Here is an 18299-nt window from a genome sequence, read left to right on the forward strand (position 1 = left end):
AGAGCATGTGGAAAAAGACCCACTGTGTTAAATAGCCAAATACAATTATATCTGCCTGTCAAAAGTAAAGAGCCATAGCTTTTGCCCTCTCTTGGCAAACATTAAAAATCTATAAACATGTCAGATACTTAAAAAATGCTTGCTGAGAAGCACGCCATTATTGAAAAGGAATATTTCAGAGAACATAATTTGCAGTATGGCTTAAGCTCACACATCTGCAAACCATTTTACTCAGAACTAGAGCCCATCAGAAAGAAATCTTACATGCCTTGGGATGTCTTTTCTTTCCCAGAGCCTGATAAGGTGGGCAAGGTACTTTTCAGGTCAGTAAGTCACTGCTGTTTCTCTCTGTGGAGGTGTGTGTGATAACACACTAACTACTCTGCAAAAGGAAGTCAGTATTACTAAGGGCTATTTGGTGTGGTCAGCAGACTGATGCTAGAGGGGTTTTTGAGCCTGCTTCCACGTTTTTAGAAGTACATGGTCTGCAAAAGAAAACTAAATAACAGGGGAGGGAAACTGGCGGGGTGTGGGGGGAGATGTCAAATTTAGCAAACACTTTCAGGGGCTGACACCAGTGGTTTGACTTCACTAGAGAAAGTTTATGCTTCCTCTGTGACAATAAAAACTAGGTAGCGGGGCCGGAGAGATAGCACAGCTGTGGGGCTTTTGCCTTGCATGCAGAAAGACAGTGGTTCGAATTGCGGCATTCTGTAAGGTCCCGAGTCTGCCGGGGGTGATTTCTGAGCGTAGAGCCAGGAGTGTCCCCTGAGTGATGCCAGGTGTGACCCAAAAACCAGGAAAAAAAAAAAAAAAAAGCTAGATAGTTCAGTCTGAAACCTCAAGATACATCTTCAAAAGAACAAAAACGGGGCCGGGTAGGTGGCGCTGGAGGTAAGGTGTCTGCCTTGCAAGCGCTAGCCAAGGAAGGACCGCGGTTCGATCCCCCGGCGTCCCATATGGTCCCCCCAAGCCAGGGGCGATTTCTGAGCACATAGCCAGGAGTAACCCCTGAGCATCAAACGGGTGTGGCCCAAAAACCAAAAAAAAAAAAAAAAAAAAGAACAAAAACATTCCTATGCTTCCCAATTTAAGCCAAGCCAGGAAAATATACAAATTGTCACCCTACAAATGTCATGGGATACTCAAGAAATGACAGACAGAAAGGAAGTGAGGTGGGACGTGGTTTAGACTCCTCATCACCAGAGAACAGAAAGCTTTTAAATTAATATAAGAAATAAGTGAGCGGGCCCGGAGAGATAGCACAGTGGCGTTTGCCTTGCAAGCAGCCGATCCAGGACCAAAGGTGGTTGGTTCAAATCCCAGTGTCCCATAGGGTCCCCCGTGCCTGCCAGGAGCTATTTCTGAGCAGACAGCCAGGAGTAACCCCTGAGCACTGCCGGGTGTGGCCCAAAAAACAAACAAAAAAAAAAAGGCCAGGGATTATACCCAGGTCAGCTGAGAAATAAGTGAGCAATAAAATCACCAGGCCCGTGATGAAAAACTTCCATTTTCTTTCTTTCTTTTTTTTTTTTTTTTTTTTTTTTGGTTTTTGGGCCACACCCTGTGACGCTCAGGGGTTACTCCTGGCTATGCGCTCAGAAGTTGCTCCCAGAGCTGGGAGAGATAGCACAGCAGCGTTTGCCTTGCAAGCAGCCGATCCAGGACCAAAGGTAGTTGGTTCGAATCCCGGTGTCCCACATGGTCCCCCGTGCCTGCCAGGAGTAACCCCTGAGCATCGCCGGGTGTGGCCCAAAAAAAAAAAAAAAAAAAAAAAAAAGAAGAAGTTGCTCCTGGCTTGGGGGACCATATAGGACGCCGGGGGGATCGAAACGCGGTCCTTCCTTGGCTAGTGCTTGCAAGGCAGACACCTTACCTCTAGCGCCAAAAGTTCCATTTTCAACCCTAATTCGAAGAAGGATACCAGTGGGCTATAAACAAAGCTAACTTTTGGGCCAGAGAGATAGCATGGAGGTAAGGCATTTGTCTTGCATGCAGAAGGACGGTGGTTCGAATCCCAGCATCCCATATGGTCCCCCAAGCCTGCCAGGAGCGATTTCTGAGCGTAGAGCCAGGAGTAACCCCTGGGTGCCGACGGGCATGACCCCAAAAAAACAAAAGAACAAACAAAAAAGGCCCACTTTTGATCAATATTATTTTTATCCCTCATGTATGCATCAATGGAACTCTACGAGCTTGATTCTGGGCCACTGTTCAAACAAAACCAAGAAAGTAAAAATTCTAACTTAATGTCTAGTTTCTATGACATGCCCCACTTCTGCCCTTTTGGATCCCCCAAAAGACCCCAAAACTCTCCAATTCTCCAAGGAATATTCAGGCATTACTTTCAGTTGGCACTGTTATCTTCTTTTTCTATGGCCTGTATGGACCAGTAAGTAAAGTACCACTCATAGCTAACAGTCTCCAGTTGAAGTGAGAGGAACAACTAAGAGCCACGCAATAAACTAGCAGTACAACTGACTACAAACAGAATGGCAATGAAAGATCTGACTGCAAGTCTGTGATATAAAATGGAAAATAGAGTGATGAGAAAGAAGGAATATAGAATTGGGCCACCCATTTATTCAAAAATGTCCACCCTAACAGGGTTAGACTGAGCTCCCCCATACCCATCCCACCACAACAAAATCCAGCGATCTTCACACATACCCACCATCATATCAGCAGAAAAACAGCTCAGCTCCTCTACCAAGCTCTTTAAGAAAATGATGGCTGCTGACTCTTCCCAAGTGGTTTGGTTCTTCTGTGGCATTCTCAAAGCATGGTGAGGAGGTGGGTGGGGGGAACATGACAGATTCCCATTTTCTGCAGAAACCATAGCAGCCCAGCACCACACCCTACACTCTCTGACAGCAACAGCCCAGCTCCTAACTTAATCTTCTCAACTGAAAAGTCACCAATATTCTTTCAGATCTAGAGATCCTGGACCACCTGGTGGGAGTGGGGGCCCCCAGGGTGAAGGGTCCCAATAGACAAAGAGGAAAAATATCTCTACTGTAATGATGAGTGTAATACAACAAATTACTTTTTGTAATTTTCTTGAATCACTTTAGTTAAACAGCATGATTTACAAGGTTGTTCATAACAGTTTTTTTCCACAAGTTACAAAGTTGTTCATGTTGGGTTTCATTCATACAATGTCCAATACTAGTGCATGTTTTCTGCCAGCAATGTCCCCAGTTTCGATCTTTTTCTCTCTCTCTTTCTTTCTTTTTCTCTCTCACCCTTTATCCCCCTTTCTTTATTTCATTTAGACACTGTGGTTTGCAATTTTGTTGTTCAAGATATATTGGGCATTATCACATTCCCTCCCTGAAGCATCCGGTTCTTGTCCAGGTGTGATCATTTCCAACTGTCATTGCCATAGCGGCCCCTTATCTGCCCAAGCTGCACTCCCCCACTATTTGTGGCAAACTTCCTGCCACAGGTTGGTCCTCTTGGCCCTGACTCTATTACCTCTAGATATTAATACCTTACTTTATCTCTGGATGTTAACATCTTACTATCTATTTCTTAATATGCCACAAATGAGCACCATTCTTCTATCTCTATCCCTCTCCCTCTGACTCGTTTCACTCAGCATAATGCTCTGCATGTACATCCATGTACAAGCAAATTTCATGACTTCACTTTTCCTAATAGCTGCACAGTATTCCAATGTGTATATATACTAAATTCCTTTATCTACTCATCTGTCTCAAGCACTTGGTTACTTCCAGAGTCTGGCTATTGTGAATAGTGTTGTGATAAACATAGGAATGCAGAGGGCTTTCTTTTTCTGCATGCTGCTTTGGGGTTCCTAGGGTATATCCTTAGGAGTATCATTGCTGGATCATATGGAAGCTCAATTTCTAGTTTTATAAGGAATATCCATATTTTTTCCAAATAGGCTGGACCAGTGAACATTCCCAATTTCATTTTAAGTTTTACATCAGAATAAAAATTTTCTTACCTGAGATAGAGTAGACACAAAGCTTTCTAGAATGCAACACAGCCAAATGAAGCACTTCGGTACCTCTAAAAAAAATGGGAAAAGTTTTAGTTTTAGTAATATTAATTTTACAGATAACCAAAATATTGTAAAATAATTTCAAAAAACTTTGAACTGCAGTGTATCAGGATGAAATGGCTTCGCTGTAGAACATTCTGAAAAATAAATTTCAACAGTTTGACAATTCTAAAGGCTACGGAACTCTGCCTCAAGAAATGGCCTTTGAGCGTTGCTCTTCAGCCCATGTTCTTCCTTGAACATAGATACCACTTGCTTTTCTGTTTCTTTGCTTGCTTACATTTTTTACTCCAAGAGAAGCCTATGTTCTCTCAAACACATACGTCCTCTTACTCTCATTTCACACCTTTCAAATAAGTTTCATTCAATAAAGCTACCTTGCACTGCCAAAAGAAGAAAAGAAAAGAAACAGCCTTCAGACAGAACAGGAAAAGCAGCAAGGAAGAGACCCTTCACTTGCCCTCCAACCAGCAAAAGAGCCAATGTGAGCCTTGTGTTTTGACTAATCAAACTGTAACCTTCATCACATGGGTTTTCCGGTTTTCCTTTATGGAAAATAAGAGTTTCCAGGCCCGGAGAGATAGCACAGCGGTATTTGCCTTGCAAGCAGCCGATCCAGGACCAAAGGTGGTTGGTTCGAATCCCGGTGTCCCATAGGGTCCCCCGTGCCTGCCAGGAGCTATTTCTGAGCAGACAGCCAGGAGTGACCCCTGAGCACTGCCGGGTGTGGCCCAAAAACCAAAAAAAAAAAAAAGAGTTTCCAATAAGATGATTTTTGCTTGTTTGTTTTTGTTTTGAGCCTACACCCAGTGGCAATTAGGGGATACTCCTGGCTCTGTGCTCAAGAATCACTGCTGGCTATGCTCAGGGAACCATAGGGATGCTGGGGATCAAACCAAGGTTGGTTGTTTGCAAGGTAAATGTCCTACTCTGGAACACAACTGAATTTTCTTTTTGTAATTCCTAAAGTACCATATTACAGATAAAGACCACAAAATAACAATAATTACTAGAAATAGCATGCATGGTTCTTAGTTCTGAACTATGTATGGGAGTGATGGGGAGGACTAGTCACACAAGGTGGTGCTAAGGATTATTCTTTTTTGTGGGGGGTCACACCCGGCTGCGCTCAGGGGTTCCTCCTGGCTCTACGCTCAGAAATCACTCCTGGCAGGCTCGGGGGACCATATAGGATACCTGGATTCGAACCACCGTCCTTCTGCGTCTAAGGCAGAAGGACTAAACCAAAAAGAAAAAAGAAAAAATACTTCTTGCCTTACCGCTGTGCTATCTCTCCGGCCTCTAAGGCTTATTCTTGATCTATGCTCAGGGATCACTCCTTATCAGGCTCAGAGGACCATATGAGATCAAGCCCATGTTGGGCTGCTTGGAAGCAAGTGCTTTACCAACTGGTCAATTTCTACAGTCCCCGGTTCTAAAATTTTATTTATTTTATTTTATTTATTTATTTATCTATCTATCAGTGTTTAGGCTGCACCTCAGTATGCAAAGGAGTTACTCCTGGCTCTTCAGTAGGGCATTTGCCATGCACGCAGCCAACCCAGAACAGATCTGGGTTCGATACCCAGCATCCCATATAATCCCCCAAGCCTGCCAGGAGCGATTTCTGAGCTGAGCCAGGAGTAACTCCTGAGCACTGCCAGAGTGGCCTAAAAACCAAAAAGAAAAAAGAAAAAATACTTCTTGCAGATCAGATCAAGAGATCACTAGTTCATATTTCTATCATTATCCACTCATTAATGTAAATTCCTGGCTTAAAAAGTGTGCAAATAGGGGCCGGGCGGTGGCGCTAAAGGTAAGGTGCGCCTGCCTTGCCTGTGGTAGCCTTGGACGGACCGCGGTTCGATCCCCCGGTGTCCCATATGGTCCCCCAAGCCAGGAGCAACTTCTGAGCGCGTAGCCAGGAGTAACCCCTGAGCGTTACCGGGTGTGGCCCAAAAACCAAAAAAAAAAAAAAAAAAAAGTGTGCAAATAGCTAGCGGTCACACATAAAACAACTGTACAGATGACCAGATTAGCATTTCACATAATTAAAGACATGAAAGATAGCACAGCTGTAGGGAGTTTTGCCTTGCAAGCGGCTGACCCAGGACCAATGGTGGTTCGAATCCTGGCATCCCATATGGTCCCCCAGGACTACCAGGAGCGAGTTCTGAGCAGAGAGCCATAAGTAACCCTTGAGTGTCGCCAGGTGTAGCCCAACGACCAAAAAAAAAAAACGACATGAAAAGGCAAAGTGTTTTTTAAGAATCAAGAATTCAGGGTTAACCAAGATCTCTAGAAACAGAGGTCTGATTTTACCATCCAAGACAAAGCAGAAGTCTTCCACACACCACGAAAGCAGCAAGAAGAGAGTAAATGATCATGCAAAGAGTCTAGAGTTAATCCCATGACAGTATACTTCAGGGGTGAAGAAACCCTGTATCTCCTAGGCCAAAGGAATTCCCTCTACAATATCCCAATAGTTACTGTGCCTATGCAGGGGGATAAAGAAAAGGAGGGGGGAAAAAGCACAAAACAATCATTTTTCCACGTTTATTTATCGATTGATAGATTCTTTTTTTTTGACATCTTTATTTTGGTGTGGAGATTACGGTTGATGTCTCCAATATTATTTTATTTTATCTTATCTTTCTCTTTCTTTTTGCACTCGAGCATGATTTGATTTCAGAACCGAGACTATTGTGTGGTGCCTGTCTTTATTGCTGTAGTGCTCACCGGTTATTTAATTCGATTTTTTTTTTCTGTATTGTTGTGGTATTTCAATTACCTTTTTCACGTCCTCTCTCAAACTGAGGTTGGAAGCCTCTAGAGGGACTCAGCCCATTTTCAGCGTATTTGACTTTTGACTTTTTTTTTTTCTTTATTTTTGTACCCCATTCTATTGCTTTTCTTGCCTTCAAACAAAACCACATACCTCGATTTTTCTAGCTCTGCCTCTTAAATAGAGGGGGAAACAAGGGAGGGTTCCAGGACCAAACAGATATGTGATCACTAATAGTAAGCCAGACAAAGAGAGGTCCACCTACTCTAGCAGCCCGGGGGGTGATGGTGGGGTATATGGGTTGTGGAAAGGGAACTGGAATGGGGGGAGGGCATAGTTGGTGATGGGTATTCCCCTGATTCATTGTTAATATGTACCTAAAATACTACTGTGAAAGATATGTAAGCCATTATGGAAAAAATTGTGGGTTTTTTTGTTGTTGTTTTTTTTGTTTTTCGTTTTTGGGCCACACCCATTTGACGCTCAGGGGTTACTCCTGGCTATGTGCTCAGAAATCACCCCTGGCTTGGGGGTACCATATGGGACACTGGGGGATCAAACCGCGGTCCGTCCTATGCTAGCGCTTGCAAGGCAGACACCTTACCTCTAGCGCCACCTTCCCAGCCCCCAAAAAATTGTGTTTTTAATCAGAAACTTTCTTTGACTTACATGTATTATATCAATTATATTATATGTTATGTTATGTCACTATATTATGTTATGTTAGTTTACATCATTATGTTAATCAATTTTGTCTCTTGAATAAATTCTTACAAAAAAAAAAAAGAAAAAAAAGGAATTCAGGGCTAGAGCAATAGCACAGCAGTAAGGCATTTGCTTCGAAAGCAGCCAACCCAGGATAAACCCAATTAAATTTCTGGCATCCCATATGGTCCCCCCCCAAGCTTACCAGGGGCGATTTCTGAGTGCAAAGCCAGGAGTTATCTCTTCAAAACCCCAATTTATTAACTAATTAATTTAATAACAAATAATTCTTTTGGAGCCTTATTTGAGAAATCCATCATCTCTAACATGTGATTCATCGGTTTTACACATGAGGTGCTCTTTACTAAATAATTACAAAATCTGCCTACTTCAGCCTGTGACTGTGCATGAAAGTTCCAATTGGTGCACTGGCTTTTAGCATCCTTTAAGCAGTAACCTGGCAGAATGAAGCTTGTGTCACTAGAAGAGCATTCATGCCAGAAGCACTGGTTTTCATCTTCCTAGCCAAACAGCCCTGAGTCAGTGGTACCTGAGATCAATAAGTCAGGATGAGCAATAGAGTGAGCCAAAGCCCAGAGCTGTGGAACTCTCATCCCAAAGATGGCAAAAGGGCTCAGAACCAGAGCTCCTTCCACACACCCGCATTCCAAAAGAATTCCAACAAAATACACTTAAATGATCAAAACATAAATAAACTTACTTTCAAAACACTCATTATCCCCTGAATAAAATTAGCAAAGAAAAATAGAAAAGATGGAGCCAAAGTGGTGGCGCAAGTAGTCGGGCATATTTGCCTTGCATGCACTAACCTAGGACGGACCGCAGTTCAGTCCCCTTGGGTCCTATCTGGTCCCCCAAGCAAAGAATGATTTCTTTTTTTTTTTTTTTTTTTTTTTTTATTTTCGGGTCACACCCGGCAGTTCTCAGGGGTTACTCCTGGCTCTATGCTCAGAAATCGCTCCTGGCAGGCTCGGGGGACCATATGGGGTGCCAGGGATTCGAACCACCGACCTTCTGCATGCAAGGCAAATGCCTTACCTCCATGCAATCTCTTTGGCCCCTCCCAATTGCATTTTTTTATTTATTTTTTTATTTTTATTTTGATCATAATGGCTTACATATCTTTTTCAGTAGTATTTTAGGTACATATTAACAATGAATCAGGGGAATATCCATCACCAAATTTGTCCTCCCCCCATCCCAGTTCCCTTTCTGCAATCCATATACCCCACCATCACCACCACCCCCCCGGGCTGCTAGAGCAGGTGGACCTCTCTTTGTCTAGCTTACTATTAGTGATCATGTATCTATTTAGTCCTGGTACCCTCCCTTGTTTCCCCCTCTATTTAAGAGGCAGAGCTAGATAAATTGAGTTATGTGGTTTTATTTGAAGGAAAGAAAAGCAATAGATTGGGGTAAAAATAAGGAAAAAAAAAAGAAGTCAAATACGCTGAAAATGGGCAGAGTCCTTCTAGAGGCTTTCAACCTCAGTTTGAGAGAGGATGTGAAAAAGGTAATTGAAACACCACAACAATACAGAAAAAAATGTCAAATTAAATATCCAGTGAGCACTACAGCAATAAAAACAAGCACCACAAAATAGTCTCGGTTCTGAAATCAAATCATGTCAGAGTGCAAAAAGAAAGAGAAAGATAAGATAAAATAAAATAAAATAATATTGGAGACATCAACTTCAATATCTACACCAAAATAAAGACATCAAAAAAATCGATCAATTGATAAATAAATAAGTGGATAAATGATTGTTTTGTGCTTTTTTTTTTCTCCTTTTCTTTATCCCCCTGCATAGGCACAGTAACTATTGGGGACATTGTAGAGGGAATTCTCTTGGCCTAGGAGATTCAGGGTTTCTCCAACCCTGAAGTATACTGTCATGGGATTAACTCTAGACTCCTTGCATGATCATTTACTCTCCCCTTGCTGCTTTCATGGTGTATGGAAGACTTCTGCTTTGTCTTGGATGGTAAAATCAGACCTCTGTATCTAGAGATCTTTTAAAAAATAAAATTTTCTTCGAGATGCAGCAGAGAGGGCAGGCACTTGCTTCGCATGTGGCTGACGCAGGCTTGATCATCATAGGGTTCCCTGAGCCTTTCCCAGAATGATCCCTGAGTGTAGAGCCAGAAGTAAGCCCTGATCATATCCAGTTGTGACCCAAAAAAACAAAAATATTAAAAATAAAGCTCTGGGGGGAGAAACAAAATGATAATATAACGGGTAAGGCACTCACATCTCCACCCAAATCAGCCATTCCTTTGAAATCTTTGAAGAATATTGGGCTGCAAGAGAACTTGAGGCTCAGGGAACAGGGAAGGCATATGTGAGATCAAAATACTGGCTGTGATAGTGAAGGAGCGTGAGCCCCCCGGCCCAAGCTGCCTGAACACTGAGCAAGAACAACCATCTGGCCTAGTTGGTATAATACTGCAGAGTGGCCCTGAGTCCGCCTTCAGTCCAAAATCAGTTGGCTGACCAAGCTGTGAAGGCAAACTAGAGGGCACATACTCGGTGCCAATAATAGAGATGGCATTCTGCCCATTTGTGTAACCATTTAAATAAGCATTAATGAATCTAAATAGATAACTCCATGATGAGTGCCTTAAATAGGAAAATACTTCTATTTCCTCATTTGGTTATTGATTCTCAAACTTGTCTGATTTGCATTAAGCATTAAGCATTTTAGGTCTAGTCCTAAAAAGAGAAATCCTTGACCACTTTATCTCAAATACAAATGTCTGTATAGAAGTGTCCAGTCCTGGAGCCAGATCAATAGCGCAGCAGTAGGGCGTTTGCCTTACACACGGCTGACCCAGGACGGACCTGGTTTGATCCCTGGCATCCCATATGGTCCCCAAGCCAGGAGTGATTTTTGAGCACATAAACAAGAGTAATGCCTGAGCATCACCAGGTGTGGCCCAAAAACAAAAAAGCAACAACACCAACAAAGATAATTTAAAAGTGCCCAGTCCTTAAGGAATACCCAAGTAACAAAATCCTGAAAATACATTGAATTCATGAGTAGCACAGAACACTATTTTTCTTTGAAGAACACATAAATGACATTACGATCAAGTAACATACCCCAAACCAGGAGAAATGCCAGAATCAGAGAATCATACTTACGAGACAAACTTTCCTACTTCCACCTGCAGGATTGGGTCTTGCAGGTACACTTCTAGAAGCAGATCTTCAGCTTGGGCACTGTCTCCTGTTTTCACAGGATGGGGGTTAAAGATTCTTAGGTATCCCATATAGCTACCCACAATTATCTTGTCTGCAGAGAGATTTTTAAAAATAAAAAAAGTTAGAGGAAGAAAACATTAGAAATAAAATTGCTTTGAAAATAAATTCTCTAATGTCTAAAGAGGGAAGTCTAAAAACCAAAAAAATCAAGTTTCATTTCATACACAAAATTCACTTCACTGAAAAAATGTCATTAAAGTGAACTTATTTAGGGGACCAGAGAGATGGCACAGCGGTAAGGTGTTTGTTTGCCTTGCATGTGGCCGATCCGGGATGAACCAGGGTTCAATTTCCATGCTCCCATATGATCCTCCCAAGCCTGCCAAGAGCAATAGAAATTCTGAGTGCAGAGCCAGGAGTATATCCTGAGCGCTGCAGGGTTATAGCTCACAAACTAAAATAATAATAATAATTTTAAAATTAAAAAAAAAGTGAACTAGGGGCCGGAGCAATGGTGCAGCAGTAGGGTGTTTGCCTTCCACACAGCTGACCCAGGAGAGACCATGGTTTGACCACCCCCTCCCTCCCGTGTCCCATATGATCCCCCAAGCCAGAGTGATTTCTAAGCACCTAGCCAGGGTAACCCCTGAGCATCACTGGGTGTGGCTCAAAAATCAAAAAAAAAAGTGAACTTATTTAAATAACATGCAGCTTTTCTTTTTTTATTAATTATCTTTATTTAAACACCATGATTACAAACATGATTATAGTTGTATGATTACAGTCATGTAAAACATGCAGCTTTTCAAACATAGCTTTATAGCACCAATTTTCCTTTTTCCTTTTTTTTTTTTTTTTTTTTTTTGATTTTTTTTTTTTGAGCCACACCCAGAGGTGCTCTGGGATTACTCCTGGCTCTGTGCTCAGAAATCGCTCCTGGCAGGCATGGGACATCATTTGGAATGCCAGGATTCAAACCACCGTCTGTTCTGAATCGGCTGCGTGCATACAAGGCAAATGTCCTACTACTATGTATAGCAAAATTTTCAAATGCATTACCATATTTTTTCCTCAAATCAAGCAATATTTCCAAAGAACTAGTCACTTATAAACATCAAATCTCTTTGATTTCATCAAAGAGAATCAACTCTCCAGCTGGTCTTGGCTGTCAAAAAAATTGTATTAAACTGGATTCTTTTTCTCTTGGGGGGCAAGGACAACATCTGCCAGTGCTCATGGTTACTCCTGCCTCTGCACTCAGAAATCAGTCCTATGGGCCTAAGGCAACCATATAGGGTGCCAGGGATTCAGCCTAGGTCAGCAACATACAAGTCAAACGCCTTACCCATTATACTATCTCTCTGACCCCAATTATTATATAGAATTCTGAGTCTCTGAGAAACAATGTCTAGTCTTGGATACAAGGGAAGAGAGAATGGCAGGATGGGGAGTATGGACTGAACTGAGTCCCCCTAAAACAAAAATATGTGGAAGTCTTAGTCCTATGCCTGTACCAAATAGGGATTTAGTTCGGTTTTGGTGGTGTTTTGGTTTGGAGGCCATATCTGAATATGCTCAGGGTTTTCTCTTGCCTCTGTTTCTAGGGATCACTCCTGGCAGGCCAGGGATCAAATCCAAGTTGGCTACATGCAAGGGAAGATCCCTACCCACTGTACTATTTCTCTGTCCCAGAAACAGTGTCTTTGTAAGGGTTAATGAATTAAGGCCAGATCACAGTAGTCAACCCAGGTTCAATTCCCAGCATCCCATATGCTACCCTGAGCCCAGCAAAAATGATTCCTGAGCACAGAGCTAGGAGTACCGCCGCACCCTAAGTACACCAAGAAGGGAGTGGCACAAAGAAGTAAAAAAAATAATAAAAAAAATAAAACAATTAACCCACCTCTCCATCCTCGGGTGAATTATACATTAAAATAAACCACATACTGTTTTCTCCCTACTACATTTTTCTTTCTCAAACAGCAAATTTCCTCCTCTGTCCTTCTCAAGCTCCATCCATAAGATAAACAGTGATAATTAAGAGATTTTAGGGGTTCCCATTTAACTTTGGAACATGTCAAAATGACAGATAACCTAAGCCCTGCTTCCAATCCACCTACCCACAATCTTTTATTTTAAAATATAGATTATTTTCTACCCCAGATAAGAACTTTGTATAATCTGGGGTAGAAAATCCTTATATATAAAAGCACCCTAAGTATCATGACACAGGTGACCCAGGCTTTAAGAAACAATTGTGAGTGTTGTTTGTTAATTCTTTAGTTGTGTTAAAATGAGAATTTTTTAAATGGATGTCAAGGATATTAAAGAAGGCCTCATACATGAAAGGCATGTTGCTATACCAGTAAGCTTTTTTTTTCTATATGGGACACACAAGTACATGTAACAACTTTTTTGTTGCTGTTGTTGTTGTTGTTGTTGTTGTTGTTCTTTTCAGATGATGCTTGAGAAAGCAGAGGAAGTGCTCATAGCTGGCAATAAACTGGGAAGGCAACATTTCTTAGTAAGCACTGGCAATACATCAGGGAGAGTGGTAATGGAAATGTGGAGTGAACAGTCTGTTATTCAAACTGTCAGTCGCTAAGTTTGTTTTCAACCTACTGAAGGTTTAGAGAGTTTGAGCAAAAACAGATCTGAAATGCTTCTTTTTGGCAGGACATGAGAAACAGATAAGGCACTTGCCTTGCAGGCAGCCGACCTGGGCTTGATCCCTGGTACCACATATGGTTGCCGAGCCTGACAGAAATGATCCATGAGCAGAGCCAGAAATAAAACCTGAGTACAACCAGGTGTGCCCCCTCCCCCCCAAAGAAAATGTTTCTTTCTGCCAGGTATTTCTGTGGTATGATTATTCTCTACTGCCCAATGAATAAGGCAACAGTATGTTTTGGGAAACAACTGGGAGACCAGGGTCCTGTTAGACCTGGAAATCAGATGTAGATGTAGATGTTTAGCCAAATTTAGTGCCTTCCCTTTTTTTTTGACAATATAGCTCTCTCCTCTTGCTATGTCCCCCAGATTCCACTGTTTTCATTCCAAGCAAGAAAAGAAAAAATAAAGTGTAAGAGTTCAAAAAAAAAAAAAATATATATATATATATATATATATATCTTGAACAAAAGCGAGGCTGGAGTAGTAATGGTGCAGCAAATAGGGTGCTTGTTCCAGTCAACCTGGATTCTATCCCTGGCGTCCTATGTAGTCCCTTCCCTGAGCATTGCCAGGAATAGTTCCTGAATGCAGAGCCAGGAGTTAGCCCCTGAGCATCACAACGTGTGACCCCAAAACAAACTTACTTTCTTCTTAACAAGTCAATGACTACCTGGTTCGCAGGATAGAAAAAATTAAAAGAGCTACTGTTGTTCAATGGTAGAGTACAGAATTTTATATGTAAGGCCCCAAGCTTATTCCTGGCATGAAAAGAGAAACAGAAAAAGAAAAGGCTCATAACTCTAACACAACAAATGAAGATACAAAGAGAATCAAATAATATAAGGTTAAAGCAAAATATTGATTATAAATGGAAAAAAGATGTGACATAATAGACTATGTGGCTATAAGAGAAGGTGAAATCATGCAATTTTCTGCAAAGCAGATGGAACTAGGGAGAATCAAGCTGAGTGAATAAATCAAGGAAAAAGGAAAAGTACTAGATCTCACTGAACTATGGTGTACAGAGAAATCAAAAAAAAAAAAAAGAGCAGGGGTGCAAGCAGCCGATGCAGGACCTAAGGTGGTTGGTTCGAATCCCGGCATCCCATATGGTCCCCTGTGCCTGCCAGGAGCTATTTCTGAGCAGACAGCCAGGAGTAACCCCTGAGCACCACCGGGTGTGGCCCAAAAAACAAAAAAAAAAAGGAGCGGATTGAAGAGACAGACAGAGGTTGAGGAGCTTTGCACATGACTGATCTAGGTTTGATATCATATGGTTTGGGGCATTAAAAAAAAAAAACATGGGCCCGGAGAGATAGCACAGCGCGTTTGCCTTGCAAGCAGCAAATCCAGGACCAAAGGTGGTTGGTTTGAATCCCGGTGTCCCATATGGTCCCCCGTGCCTGCCAGGAGCTATTTCTGAGCAGACAGCCAGGAGTAACCCCTGAGCACCGCCGGGTGTGGCCCAAAAACCAAAAACCAAAAAAAAAAAAAAAAAAAACATATTTAATGACATCCCATATGGTCCTTCCTGAGCAATGCCAGAACTGATCCTGAGTACAGAGCCAGGAATAACCCCTAAGCACTGCCAGATGTAATGAGAGAGAGAGAGACAGAGAGAGACAGAGACAGACAGAGACAGAGACAGAGACAGAGACAGAGAGAGGAGAGAGAGAGAGAGGAGAAAGAGAGAGTAAGTGAGAAAGAGAGAAAAGAAAAATGGTAAAACAAGATCAACTAAGAGCAAACTAGGTACTGGAGTACAAATTCAAGGAACAAATTGAGAGGTACAGTTAGGAAGGACTAGGAAGACAGGAGGTGACACAAGATGTGGATAGAACCATGTGAACTTTAACTTGAGCTATAACAAAATTTTTCAATAAGTGTTTCAACTGTTAAGGCAGTGATGATGGAACCGCAGGTAGAGTACTGACTTGCAAACAAGCAACCCAGGTTGATACCCAGCAACAGTCCCCCAATTCCATCAGGACTGATTCCTTAGTGTAGAGCCAGGAACACTGCGGGGTGTGGGCCTCCTCAAAAAAATATTAAAAATAAAAATGTTTTCAAATGTTTTTTCTATTATCATTGTATGAAAATGAAGGCAGTGATTTAATAATTTATTCCACTGAAAAATAAATAAACAAATAATTTATTCATCCTGGTATGAATGCATTCATAAGCTATTTTTTCCAGATTCCGTTTGTGGGGAATGAGGAAAGGTGTTCGTTCGGTCACATCCAGCAATGCTCAAGAATCATTCCTGGAAGAATTCAAAGATCACTCCTGGCAGAACTCAGGGGAAAATATGTGGCTTGAGGAATAAATTGGGACCATCCTTATGCAAAGAAAGTGCCTTAGCCTCTATATTAACTCTCCAACCCCAGATTTCTGTTTAAAAGATTTTAAATTTCTGTCAAAAAAATGTTCAAAACAGGGCTGGAATGATATTGCAGGAGGCAGGGTGTTTGCCTTGCACATGGCTGAATCAGGTTCAAGCCTCAGCATCCTATATGGTCACCAGAGCTTGCCAGGAGTACAGAACCAGATGTGACCCCCAAGACATTATTTTTCGAAAACAAGCCCAATGAAAGTTCAAAACTTCAAATAATTTTACTAGTCCTGCTCCAATGAAAACAAATTTATAACCAGAAAAATAAAACTTTATGAATAGGGAAGCCCATTAAGTTGTATTGTTGTTGGTTGCGGTGGTGGTGATGGTGCTCTCACACGTAGTAGTGCCTGGGGCTCTTCCTGCTCCTCACTCAAAAATCACTCTTGGAAGGACTGAGGGATGAAAACTAGGTCAATCCTGTGCAAAGCAAGAGCCTGACCACTGTATCAGCCCCATTGTACTATCCCTGCTGTACAATCTCTGTAGTTCACTTCACTCAGAAGTCACCCAAATTCCTGCCTCAGGGTACACAATGTCTTACTTTATGGATTCACTCCTCTTTTTTTCTCTCTCTTTTTCTCACTTTTCTCTCTCCCTCTCTTCTATTTTACTCTCTTTCCATATTTCCTAAACAACGTTTACTTCAAAACGTATACTAATAACATGAATACTTTATAGTTTTCCTGAGTCCTAGCAAACAATGACGAAATCAACAGAAACCAGAGAATCATAAATAGCCATGTTCAGATAAAGCTTTATTTACCAGCTTGTTTCCTAAATATTACATATAGATAAAATTACCTCCAAACTAGGGAATAATTATGATAGTTCATTATGTTCTCTAAACTACACATTTGGGGGTATATTTGTTATTAATTGTGACTCTGGGATTTGTAATACTGCTAATGATGGTATCCCATACTCCTTTTTAAAGTATGCCTGGTGCAGGGGTTTTGGAGATTGAGGTTTTGTAGGGTGTTTTGGGGTGGGTTTTGGTTTGGTTTGTTCCTTTTTAACTTTGTTTGGGGATCACACTGGCTATATTTAGTGATTACTCCTGAGTCTGCACTCAGGGATCACTTCTGACATCGCTCGGGATGACTGGATTGAAACCTAGTCAGCTAAATACAAGGCAAGTCACTACCCTCTGTACTATCCCTCTGGCTCCTAACCTCATTCCTGTTATTTGAGAAGGGTGATACTTGGGTCACAGCAGCGCTTAGGGCACCAGGTGAAAAAGAGATTGAACTGCAGATTCTACAAAGTAAGTGCAAACTAAGTGCTCCAGGTCCTTGACCAGTCAAGTCTTCCAGAAGAGGCCAAAGAGGTTTACCTTGTCCATTTCCAATACTGTCAATATCTGCCAAACATAAACAGCCTTGATCAAATTCTTCTTTGTCTCCCAGAGTAATAGACCACCAATCCCGGGCTTTAAATAAGGACATTTTTGTTCACTGTAAAAGAGAAAGCATTTGTTAAAATAAAAATCCAATTCACAAATAGAAGGAAAAAAATCTCCACATCATCATTTGGGGGCGGGGGGCACACCCAGTAGCTCAGGGGCTACTCCTGACTATGTGCTCAGAAATCGCTCCTGGGATGCCAGGGGATCGAATGGTGGTCCGCCCTAGGTTAGCACATGCAAGGCAGATGCCCTACTGCTTGCACCATTGCTCCTACCCCACATCATCAATTGTTATGCTAGTATTTCTATTTGCTTTTCTTTTCTAATTTTATTGTTTTTGTTTTGGTGCTCAGGGCTTACTACTGGCTCTGCATCAGGAATCACTCAAAGGAATCAGTTCAAAGCTGGTGCCAGAAACTGTCAGGTGACCTCCATGATGCTTAGGCATCTCCTGGACTCCAGCCAAAGATGCTCTGGGGACTAGTACTGGCGGGGGGGGGGGGGGACACATAAGCAGTATTAGGGATCAAATATGTGTCAGCAGCTCGCAAGGCAAGTGTCCTAGCCCCATACTAACTCTCCAGCCCCAATGCTAATTATTTCTCAAGGCAGAGCAAAATACTACTTTTAGAGGGGTGGCCTTCCCCAGCAGGGTTGAGGATGGCTAGTTATTCCACACAATTGACTAGCAGTTCAGTGTAAGAGGATGAGGTTGAGATCCTGTTATTCAGGCCCTGAAGTGCCAGGGACTTACCCACCTATCCAGGTAAATCAAGTTGTTCATGATTGAGGTTCATACAATGTCCAACACTCATTCCTTCATCAGTATACATTTCTTGCCAAAAATGTCCCCAGTTTCCTATATTCCCTCCTATTTGTCCCTCCTGCCCACCTCAATGGAAAATACCTTTCTCTCTCATTTCTCTCTCTACTTTCTCTTATTCTCTCATGCTTTCTCTCTCTCCACTCACTCTCAATTCTCTCTCATCCTCTCTCTACTCACTCTCTCTCAGAAAAAAAAAAAACCTTTCTGTATTTTTGTAAATTATTTTTTGGACATACACAATACCCAAATACTGGA

The 18299-nt window shown here is 41.9% G+C and overlaps 1 protein-coding gene across 1 annotated transcript in view; it reads right to left on the reverse strand.

The window, feature by feature from the left end:
* The window catches only part of BBS9 (Bardet-Biedl syndrome 9), a 540357-nt gene extending 523094 nt beyond the window's left edge, over window positions 1-17263 (reverse strand). Inside the window, exons 1-3 of the mRNA XM_049784883.1 lie at window positions 17147-17263; window positions 10686-10836; window positions 3974-4038 (exon numbers count right to left, since the gene is read on the reverse strand). Of these exons, the coding sequence (XP_049640840.1) occupies window positions 3974-4038; window positions 10686-10836; window positions 17147-17258 (328 nt within the window). The 5' untranslated portion in view covers window positions 17259-17263. The remainder of the gene's footprint in view (window positions 1-3973; window positions 4039-10685; window positions 10837-17146) is intronic.
* Window positions 17264-18299: the final 1036 nt, after the last annotated feature.

This window comes from Suncus etruscus, chromosome 12, assembly GCF_024139225.1.
Source record: "Suncus etruscus isolate mSunEtr1 chromosome 12, mSunEtr1.pri.cur, whole genome shotgun sequence".
NCBI lineage: Eukaryota > Metazoa > Chordata > Mammalia > Eulipotyphla > Soricidae > Suncus > Suncus etruscus.